Source organism: Oncorhynchus keta, chromosome 20, assembly GCF_023373465.1.
Source record: "Oncorhynchus keta strain PuntledgeMale-10-30-2019 chromosome 20, Oket_V2, whole genome shotgun sequence".
Classification (NCBI taxonomy): domain Eukaryota; kingdom Metazoa; phylum Chordata; class Actinopteri; order Salmoniformes; family Salmonidae; genus Oncorhynchus; species Oncorhynchus keta.
The window spans coordinates 5,009,181-5,020,873 of NC_068440.1; the positions used below are offsets into that span (position 1 = coordinate 5,009,181).

Genomic DNA, 11,693 nt, shown 5'->3' on the forward strand with positions numbered 1-11,693 from the left:
CAACATTTTTTTCCCAAACATGCCTGTTGATTTTCTCTCCCTTTCTCACAGTGGAGGACTTGGAGCGACATGATGGAACGATGCAGAAGCCATATTACATGTCCAAGAACCTGATGAAAATCCTCAATAAAAAGAACAGGGGACCTAAAAATGGCAAAGGAAAAGATTGATGAAGTAGCCTTTAGACGAATTAGAACCACAGTTACTTTCAATATCCTAGAAACATCCTATAAATGACATGTTTTTTCTTTCAGATCTTTCAGCCTTCTCTCCTTTTCTTCTCTCCTTCTGTTTCCCCCCTTCTGACATGTCAAAGTTGACCCATAATGGATCACTGTTTCGCACTTTCAACTTGAGATAACGTGTCCACGCTTATAAGTGTGATTAGATATTTTCTTAAATTCCAACTACTGCTAACAATTTTAATTTACCAAAACTAGGGCTTTTTATTACTCTAACCAAAACCAAATGTTTATTCTCTCCCAGTGCTTATTTGTTTTTAAAAAATATACCTTTTTCTCAAGTGAGCAAATGATTTATTAGATACAGAAATCGCCGCCATAACTGTTTTAAATACTTTTTTTAATGATCCTCAGTATTCTGTATATTGTTTCAGTTTAAGGTCTTTTTTTTGTTTGATATGTAATATTGTAGATAAATTAAAAAAAATATCTAACTATTACAATTTCTTTCCCCATGCTGACATCACTCCTGTATATTGCCTTGCTCTACAGGAATATACCTCTGGTTTATTTCACACATGAGCTTGAATCAGTGGTGCATGTGACCTTCTGAAATGTTCTGAAACTCTTGACACTTGCAGGCTGCAGCCCCTTGTACATGGGAGCTGAAGACACAGCTCTCTTTAGCAGAACTAATAGCAAGTCAAGTATGAGGTGTCTCAATGTGATCTGAGCATTTCCTATTATTCTGTACGTAAATCCGAGACTCCATTTAGTGAATGGTATGTGTTTATTTGTGGCTCGCTTACATCCAATTAGTTAGTATGTTGAAAAATGTACAATATGTTACGAATTCCAATTTGCTGGTGCTAATGTTTAGGTGGCTAATGCTAACGTCAGCTATCTCTAGTGGATAAGGTTGGGTTAAAGGGTTAGCTAACATGCTAATTAGCTAAAATGTTACTTGTCCGTGATGAGATTCGAACACGCAACCTTTGGTTTGCTAGACGTTCACGCTATACGCCCACCCACCCTATTTTTGCCTTAAGTAACCTTCTGTCTTATGTAACCATAACAAATGTAATATACTAATTTAAGTGTCCCGGATGTAAGTTTACTATATTACGTCTAGTCTGAGACCAGTCTGGTCCCCTATTTCTCTTGTTATTAAGTATGGACCCTGGATCAAATTCAGTCTAGAGTGAGCACATCCATCCATTTGGCTGCATGCACTCAACACAGAGTACTTTCAGTTGTCAAGTATCAATGTTAATTTACCTCACATACTGTACTACCCAATATGTCAATCTCACTACATTCCTCAACCTCTTGTCTCCTGAGACCTAGAGAGGAAATGCATGTGGGAGTCAGCAATCATGTGATCTATTAAAGGAGAGACTAATCACGTGATCATTCAACAGTCCAGTACAAGAGCAAGTGACTCTACTGTTGATCCAAATTCTAGTAGCATTACATTGCTGTAATGCTACTAGAACAGTTTGGGGGTAAACAACCTGTGAAACCATATGATCATATTACTAGATGGGCTACACCTGATCCAGCTAATTTAGGTTACAATGAAGCTGAGTAATTATTTTATTCTTGACATGGATCTAGTGTTCTTTGTGGTTGAATGAATCCCATCTCTGCCTCACCCATTGCCTTTAACAATTCAGCATATTTGGACATTTCATAAACAGACAACACCGGCCACATTTAAATGTATTAAACAACTATTTATTCAGACAGCTTTGGAAATTGTTTTCCTGCTGTGACCATTTGGTTTTGCACAATGTCTCACTGTTGTCTTGCACAAGACAAAATACAAATGTAATTTCATTTTTTTTTGGTCAAAAATAAACTCCTAATACAAATGCTTAGCTTGATCAGACAGTAATATGCAAGAAATGACAACCTGTACACCCCCCCCTACCCCTTTTGTGCCCTTCCTTTTCTCAACCCCTTGCATGGCTGGTGTTGTTTAGTAAGGTGCTACAGAGTTCTTGGACACTTGATCTTGAGCCCATTTCATATACTTCACAGGAGTTTATCATAATTAAATGGGTAGGGTGAAATGGAAGTTAGTTTCCTTTTCATACACTGCTCACTCGCGTCTGGTTGGCTCATATGTGCATCATATGCAATAGATTGTACCATTCAGTGAGCGTTGTACAAAAGAGTAACTTGTCTTTCACGAGTGGAAGAGGGGGACTCCGCCACATGTCAGGTTGCCTGGTTAAACCCGAGGTCTCTCACATTTCTCAATCCCATGGCTGGTCGTTCAGAAAAAGGAAAAAACAGCATTTACAATATTCATATATACAAATGTATACACAGACCGATAAACACAATCAAGAGAAACACTCATTGCAATAGAAATATGATAATAGTCCATGTCACATTGGGAACAGTTCATGTTTCTCACCGCATGTTATTTTCTTGGCTGCATATAATGATAAATACTCATTCTGACTTGAGTCAAAAAGGCTCTGGCAAACACTGTATTGACTTCTGCACCTGGGCTGTGTTCAGTAGGCACAAAGCGGAAACAGTCTGAATTTGTCCAAAAAACGTGTTGCAAAATGTTTTTTTAATGAACGTGACCCTGCTGTCATCTTTTCCTGTGCAGCACAGTGCCCAGCAACAAAAACCCCAGGGCCAGTTTTTCAGAACATTTAATCCAGATTGAATGATCCTGTGTATTCAGCTCATTTTGCTTTGTAGATTTAAATGTTGAACTATTTGCTTATATGTGGCCAATTCTCCACAAAGCACAACTGTACACAATACAATACTGCCCACTCCAGCCTTCCATACACTATCCTCATGACTCTATACAATAGTTTGTCTTAACCTATATGATAAAGAACTCTTAAATCGTGTGCATTTGGAAAATATTCAGACCCCTTCCCCTTTTCCATATTTTGTTACAGCCTTATTCTAAAATTGATAAAAATTACATTTTCCTCATCTACACACAATAACCCATGACAAAGCAAAAACAGGTTTAGAAATTTTGGCAACTATTCCATAAAACCAAAACATTCAAACCCTTTGCTATGAGACTCAAATCATTGATCATCCTTTGTTTCTACAACTTTATTGGAGTCCACCTGTGGTAAATTCAATTGATTGGACATGATTTGGAAAGGCACACATCTGTCTATATAAAAAGGTCCCACAGTTGACAGTACATGTCAGAGCAAAAACAAAGTCAGGAGGTTGAAGGAACTGTCCGTGGAGCACCGAAACAGGATTGTGTCGAGGCACAGATCTGGTGAAGGGTACCAAAACATGTCTGCAGCATTGAAGGTCCTCAAGAACACAGTGGCCTTCATCATTCTTAAATGGAAGAAGTTTGGAACCACCAAGACTCTTCCTAGAGCTTGTCGCCAAACTAAGTAATCGGGCGAGAAGGGCCTTGGTCAGGGAGGAGACCAAGAACCCGATGGTCACCGACAGAGCTCCCGAGTTCCTCTGTGCAGATGGTTGTCCTTCTGGAAGGGTCTCCCATCCCTGCAGCACTCAACCAATCAGGCCTTTATGGTAGAGTGGCCAGACGGAAGCCACTCCTCAGAAAAAGGCACAGGACAGCCCGTTTGGAGTTTGCCAAAAAGGCACCTCAGACCGACCATGAGAAACAAGATTCTCTGGCCTGAATGACAAGCGACATGTCTGGAGGAAACCCTGCACCATCCCTATGTTGAAGCATGGTGGTGGCAGCATCATGCTGTGGTAATATTTTTCAGCATTAGGGACTGAGATACTAGTCAGGATCGAGGGAAAGATGAACCGAGCAAAGTACAGAGATCCTTGATGAAGACCTGCTCCAGAGCGCTCAGGACCTCCGACTGGGGCAAAGGATCACCTTACAACAGGACAACAACCCTAAGCACAAAGCCAAGACAATGCAGGACTGGCTTTGGGACAAGTCTCTGAATGTCCTTGAGTGGCCCAGCCAGAGCCCTGACTTGAGCCTGATTGAGCAATTCTGGAGACCAGAAAATAGCTGTGCAGCGATGCGCCCCATCCAACCTGGATCTTGAGAGGATCTGCAGAGAAGAATCCCCAAATACAGGTGTGCCAAGCTTGTAACGTCATACCCAAGAACACTCGAAGTATCCCTTTAATATGATGGACAAAACACAAGAGGTGTCAAATATTCCATGGTGCTTCAACAAACTACTGAGTAAAGGGTCTGAATACTTATGTAAATGTAATACTTTTTTTCTTTAATAAATTTGCAAACATTTCTAAAATGTTTTTGCTTTGTCATTATGGGGTAATGTGTGTACAGTCGTGGCCAAAACTTTTGAGAATGACATTAATTTTCACAGTCTGCATGATGGCAATTTGCATATCCTCCAGAATGTTATGAAGAGTGATCAGATGAATTGCAATGCAAATGAACAGCATCCCCCAAAAACTTTTCCACTGCATTTCAGCCCTGCCACAAAAGGACCAGCTGACATCATGTCAGTGATTCTCTCGTTAACACAGGTGTGAGTGTTGACGAGGACAAGGCTGGAGATCACTTTGTCATGCTGATTGAGTTTGAATAACAGACTGGAAGCTTCAAAAAGAAGGCGGTGCTTGGAATCATTGTTCTTCCTCGGTCAATCATGGTTACCTGCAAGGAAACACGTGCCGTCCTCATTGCTTTGCACAAAAAGTGCTTCACAGGCAAGGATATTGCTGCCAGTAAGATTGCACCTAAATCAACCATTTATCGGATCATGAAAAACTTCAAGGAGAGCGGTTCAATTGTTGTGAAGAAGGCTTCAGGGCGCCCAAGAAAGTCCAGCAAGCGCCAGGACCGTCTCCTAAAGTTGATTCAGCTGCGGGATCGGGGCACCACCATTGCAGAGCTTGCTAAGGAATGGCAGCAGGCAGGTGTGAGTGCATCTGCACGCAGTGAGGCGAAGACTTTTGGAGGATGGCCTGGTGTCAAGAAGCCACTTCTCTCCAGGGAAAACATCAGGGACAGACTGATATTCTGCAAAAAGGTACAGGGATTGGACTGCTGAGGACTGGGGTAAAGTCATTTTCTCTGATGAATCCCCTTTCCGATTTTTTGGGGGGAATCCTGGAGAAAACAAGGTGAGTGCTACCATCTGTCCTGTGTCATACCAAAAGTAAAACATCCTGAGACCATTCATGTGTGGGGTTGCTTCTCAGCCAAGGGAGTGGGCTCACTCACAATTTTGCCTAAGAACACAGCCATGAATAAAGAATGGTACCATCCCATCCTCCGAGAGCAATTTCTCCCAACCATCCAGGAACAGTTTGGTGACGAACAATGCCTTTTCCAGCATGATGGAGCACCTTGTCATAATGAAAAGGGATAACTAAGTGGCTTGGGTAACAAAACATTCTATATTTTGGGTCCATGGTCAGGAAACTCCCTAGACCTTAATCCCATTGAGAACGTGTGGTCAATCATCAAGAGGCGGGTGGACAAACAAAACCCCACAAATTCAGACTAATTCCATGCATTGATTATACAAGAATGGGCTGCCATCAGTCAGGATGTGGCCCAGAAGTTAATTGACAGCATGCCAGTACGGATTTCAGAGGTTTGGAAAAGGGTCAACACTGCAAATATTGACTCTTTGCATCAACTTCATATAATTGTCAAAAGCCTTTGACACTTATGAAATGCTTGTAATTATACTTCAGTGTAACATCTGACAAAAAATATCTAAAGACACTGAAGCAGTAAACTTTGTGAAAATTAATAATTGTGTCATTCTCAACTTTTGGCCACGACTGTAGATTGAGAAAAATAATTGAATCTATTTTAGAACAAGGCTAACAAATTGTGGAAAAGGTGAAGGGGCCTGAATACACTGTAGCTCTAATCCACATTATTAGGTCTGTCTTCTCTATATGACTTCACAGTGCAATGGCAGTTTGTTAAGATTATATATAAAGTTGTTAGTGTATCCATCTGTACACTAGTCTGAAGAATGTTCAAATTTGGTTTGTAAATCTACGGACAAATTATTCAATCGGTTAAATTGTAAACAGGAATATCCAAATACATTTTCCCCAAATTGTACTTGACGGTGATACGTTACTCTTTGGCTTGGAAAAAAAGTGGCTATAGTGATTAAAGAAAAACGTTATCAGGTAAATCCCATTCTCACCCTCCCTTACAACTCAAACAAGCTCTAATATTTGGGGAATTAAACCTGAAATTCCTTCAAGGGGCAAAAACAAGTAATTCCATTTTGTCTAAATAGTTCTACGTTAACCACATGTTACATAGGTTTTGTGGTGCAGTAAAATTACTTAGATCATCCCCTAATTTACTATTAAATCATTCCAATAATTTAATTTTGACTACCACTAGTCCCATTCCTAAAAAAGTCAGCCAGCCCCCACCCCTGTGTGTGTGTGTGTGTGTGCATTTATGTACAAATTCCACAGAAAGGGGGCGATAGTGTGTTCGTTTTACTCACCCTCACGCTTGGGTATCATCCACCACCAGTGGTGTCTGTGTACTCTCCCTATCCAAGTGAGTCTCGTAAATCATTTGGATACACAAATCTTTGACTGGTTTGTGTTTCCTGAACTAGATATCTCTTGCTAAGAGAACTGCCAGTCATCCCACCACCATCCGTCTATAGTCTAAAGCAGAGGTGTCAAATATTTCATGGAGGGCCTGGTGTCTTCGGGTTTTTGTTTTTTCCTTTAAATAAAGACCTAGACAGCAGGTGTGGGGAGTTATTTCCTAATTAGTGACCTTAATCCATCAATCGAGTACAAAGGAAGAGCATAAACCCACAGACACTCAGCCACTATTGAGTAAGTGGGTAATTTCTGGTGTTTTGACGTGTGTATGAGTGTGAGCACCTTTCCTTTCCCTCCCGCTCCCTTACACGCTCAGCAGCCAGAAGAAGAAGAATATGGCCACGAACAGGAAGAGAGAGTCCTGCCAGTTGTTGCCGTTGCCTTGGTGATCGGCTGCATATGCGTCTGGGGGAACAGTGATAACATTGCAATGACTAGTCAACAGCTAAGGAATAAATGGATGGTTGTGTGTGTGTACCTGCTCTGTGGTAGGGGTCATTGGTGTTGAAAACTGTGGTGAAGAAGCCGAAAGGGAAAGCACCGATCCCAAAGGACATGTGGAAGCCATTGTCCCCGAACCCCTGGAAGGGCTGCAAGAAGAGGACAGAAAGGAATAGTGGTCTCTCATTACAAATAGAGTAAACACAGAAAATAACCATGGAATAAACATATTAAAAGGATACTTCGGGATTTTGGCAATGAGGCCCTGTATCTATTTCCCCAGAGTCCGATGAACTCGTGGATACCATTTTTATGTCTCTTTGTCCAGTATGAAGGACGTTAGAGGTAGTTTTGAAAGCCAATGCTATCTAGCGTCAGCGCAATGACTGGAAGTCTCTGAGTATCTGCTAGAATGATAAAATACAGAAGTATCCCTTTAAACATCAATTAAAATCTAAGCGATGAAGAGGAGAGGAAGACTCACCCCTCTGCTCTCTGGCTCTGTTCTCTGTCCCGGAGGACGAGGCGGGGTTTTCAACCTGGAGGACCGAAACACCAGTTAACCAATGCAGTTTCTCAGTGTCACACATTCACAAATAATGACACACAGACAAAAAACACACAGTGTACCTGGGGTCCTCTTGGCTGGAGCTCCCTCTGCCGTAGAGGGGGATGACTTTCTCTCTGCTGATGCCTGCTTTACACACAGGACACTGCTGTTGGCTGGGTCGCGTCTCCAACCACTGACACAGACCGAGGAGGGAGAGAAAGAGATCATATGACAGGTGAGACGGAAGCCATACCGTACCGTCTGTTCAATTCCGTCAGTCTATTGGCTTGCACTGACTTACTGCAACGTACCACACACAGGGTAGATCTATGTGCTGTTCTGTGTTATGTAGAAGGATGAGTCAATATACTGTAGTAGAATGATTTGTTTTAAAAAAAACTAATTGGGGGAGAAACCCCCCCACATTATACCATGCACTTTCTGTGTCGGTAATATAAGAGAGTTGTGCAATATAGCACAAAACAGTGTCAAATACAAACAGCTGGGAACACAAGGCACTGAAGTAGTGTTGACACTATTCTAACAGAGTTAGCGCAGTAACTAATGAACGAAAAACATTTATTCTCAAAGGAGAAGGATACGCAATACTACGCATGGTGAAATGTACGTTTACAGCTAGTGCTATAATCTAAAGCACCGCAAAGACAAAAAGGGGGTTCACATAACACTGGTGTAATGAATGGGAGCTTGAGAACATTATCAACTTTAAGCTGCACTGAGTCAACTGACTGACCAAGGTGGTCTCAGGTCATGTCATCGGACTGGGAGCTGGTTTCAACCAGTAGAAAAAGTGTAGCCTAATATTTACCACCACTGTGAAACTAAAGACAACACCTTTAAAATGGCATACTTACTTGATGAAGGCAGGGCCAGCTGTGAAAGAGAGAAGGAGAAAGATTAGTGTGGGTATTATGAATGGCGTCACCTAGAAACATGGTGACATTTGGAGTAACCTCCTAGCGGCCTACTTCATCGAGTCTGAATTGATACACAGAGATTCTCAATTGCATACTCCTCGCATCCTTCTCAAAACCCATTGGATGAGAAAGCTGAGGTCCCGCCCCTCTGACCTTCTCCAATGGGTTTTGAGGTGGTGAGGAGAGAAGACACAAGGAGTATGCAATTGAAACTCCCATAGGCCTAGTTAGTGTGCTAGATTTTGGAATCCATATTCACCTTATTTTCCAGTAGGCCCCACCACCTACAGGATGCATCTGGTTACCCTGTTCTGACCTTAACGATGTGAGTGATTAAAATCATTTGGGCTCCCCATCGCTAATGTTAATTAGCTCCATTGGTCATCGCTTTGGCACAGTCTCACCTCGCTGCTGGCCAGATTAATGCATTGTGGAAAAGAAGGATGGTACATGTACAGTAACACGGCACAGGTGTGGCATATCATGGGCACCTTGTGCTGGGGAAAATAAAAGGCCACTCTAAAATGTGCAGTTATGTCACACAACGCCACAGATGTCTCAAGTTGAGGGAGCGTGCAATTGGCATGTAAGACTGTCCACCAGAGTTGTTGTCAGAGAATCAAATGTTCAATTCTCTACCATTATTTTAAAGAATTTGGAAGTACGTCCAACCGGTCTCACAACCGCAGTCCACGTGTAACCACGCCAGCCCAGGACCTCCACTTCCGGCTTCTTCACCTGCAGGATCGCCTGAGACTAGTCAACCCGACAGCTGATGAAACTGAGGAGTATTTCTGTCTGGAATAAAACCCTTTTGTGGGGAAAAAACTCATTCTGATTGGCTGGGCTAGGCTCCCCAGTTGGTGGGTTTATGTCCTCCCAGAAACACCCATGGCTGCAACCCTGCCCAGTCATTTGAAATCCACAGATTAGAGCATAATGAATGTATTTCAATCGACTGATTTCCTTATATGAACTAACTCAGTAAAATCATTGAAATTGTTGCGTTTATATTTGCTTCAGTATACATAAAATATCTAGTTATATTTTTCAGTTCAGTAATATGTGTTCCATCAAGTCTCATTGATCATCTGAACTGGAGTTTTTTCTGTCCAGGACAGTCTATTCTTACTCCTCTATAGTGACAGTGCCTCTGACACCAATCCCACTCTTAACCCCGGAGATGTAACTGAACTCCACACGAATGAGTCAATGCATGCATGTTTACATTACAAACAATGCAACTGTAGCCAACAACTTTGCAGAAACTTGAAGGTCAACGCCTGCCATTTGTAATACATGATTCAGGTGGCAATATTGGGAAAATCTAAACCAGTGATGACACGTGCTTAGTAAAAATCTGTGATTTTTTAGTGTGGGTCACCAAAGTTATCCATTGCGCAGTGTCTAATAGCTATTAATACACCCAACGCAGAAACTCAAACACTGACTTGAGTTCCATGCAGCAACCAGGTGTGTACCAGAGAGGCATTCACTGTTACATTGCAAAAGTCAGATTGATACAATGTTGGTGTAGCACAGGTGAAGCTGGAATGGGACATGAATCAAATTCCATAAGAATGATTTTGGCAAGATGCTGATGGCTAAGCAACTTCCAATAATGGACTAAAGAAGCCTAACGTTACTCCTTTTAGACCAATGACGTTACATATTCTGTTTAGCGGCGAATTGGTAGCCTGGGTACTAGTCTCTTTAGCTAATCCACTCCGTGTACTCCATGTCATGTGCCCATGGCAAGGAGTGGAACGTAAGATAAAGAGACTGGCCCTCAGAACAGCGAATAAGTTCTGGAAGACAAAACAGCTAAATACTCCATCTAAAAGTGAATCGATTCTCAATTGCGGTAATGTTCTAGAAACATAAACCACTCTACTTTCATATCACAAAAAAACAAACATCAAATCTAACAAACTGCACATTGAATTAATATTAATAAAATGTGCGAACATTTTTGTAAAGGCATGAGGTGATGAGCATACACCATTGTCAAATCCACTTTATTTCGATGGGTTGGCTAATGTATGAAGCTCAGCCAACCAACAACACTCATTCATGATTAACGTTCGCTATTAACTAGACCTCAAAGTTAGCCATTTTGCTTTCTAGCTAGCTAACATTTAACTATATAAAAATAAGCCTTGTGTATGCATTTGACATCGAAGTATGGGTGTGAACCAACAAACCACCAGCTTGTTATCGTAGAGAAACTGGCTAGCTGAAATTTGTTAGAAAAGATAAACAAGGCAATGCCAGATGGATGACTAGGTATGTAAGCAAGCTGCTAGCAGCATACAACATTCCCTACTCGACGATTGATCAAAAGGATCCCCGCCTCGTACCAGAACAAGTGCCCGCACAAACTGATGACAGCGTCCCTTGCTGTGTCCAAACAAATGTTGCATTCGAATGTGGCCCGATCTGGCTTGCGTTCTGTCTCTTCGCCGCTTCCTCCCGGGCCATCGCGCTCGTTGCTGTTCTCACCATCCGGGAACCCTCCTCTGCTTGCAGGCCCGCCGTCACTCGAGGACCAGGGATCCGCGGCCGCCATAATTGCTTACTGAAAAAGTAATAACTCCGCCAGACGAGAGCGAGCTTCGAGATTTCACAGTACCTGTGCACCACCCCGCCCGTTTCCGTAAAAAAAGAAACAACTGGGAGGAGTTTAAAGGTCCTGATCAGTCATTCGGATTCCCATGTAAAATAGATGTTTGTGACTGAAATATCACCTATAATATTGTGGGGGGATAAAAATGCTAAAAATATAAGCAAACGTTATTTTTCTCCCGTGTCTAACTACCAGAAAGTTTTAAAAACAGGCTGAGTGGGTGAGTTGGCTTGTATTGATGACTGGCAACCCTATGGAACGCCTATGTGAATGATGCAGTGAGCAGTGTTGCATTACTTACTACACAAAGCAAATCACACAACATTGAAATTGCAAATCTCCCATTTGGCATGTCTCTTGTGATGCGATTCACAGAAGTG

General features: G+C 42.0%; 2 protein-coding genes across 4 annotated transcripts in view; one reads left to right on the top strand and one right to left on the bottom strand.

Annotated features, from left to right (window-relative positions):
- Positions 1-2,062, top strand: part of LOC118399194 (choline transporter-like protein 4) — a 47,167-nt gene extending 45,105 nt beyond the window's left edge. For both annotated transcript variants that reach the window (XM_052471918.1, XM_035795070.2), the window contains one exon: positions 52-2,062. In XM_052471918.1, coding sequence (XP_052327878.1) covers positions 52-170 — 119 coding nt within the window. In that variant the 3' untranslated portion in view covers positions 171-2,062. The remainder of the gene's footprint in view (positions 1-51) is intronic.
- On the bottom strand, positions 1,904-11,350 carry LOC118399200 (E3 ubiquitin-protein ligase RNF5-like). Of its 2 annotated transcripts, XM_035795085.2 has the most exons (7): positions 11,048-11,350; positions 8,625-8,643; positions 7,830-7,942; positions 7,684-7,738; positions 7,237-7,348; positions 7,041-7,163; positions 1,904-2,455 (listed from the first exon to the last, which is right to left on the bottom strand). In XM_035795085.2, the coding sequence occupies exons 1-6, from the start codon at positions 11,254-11,256 to the stop codon at positions 7,063-7,065; spliced, it is 609 nt and encodes a 202-aa protein (XP_035650978.1). In that variant the 5' UTR covers positions 11,257-11,350; the 3' UTR covers positions 1,904-2,455; positions 7,041-7,062. The 2 variants fall into 2 exon arrangements, with proteins under 2 accessions (XP_035650978.1, XP_052327879.1); XM_052471919.1 differs by having other exon boundaries at positions 1,904-7,163.
- Positions 11,351-11,693: the final 343 nt, after the last annotated feature.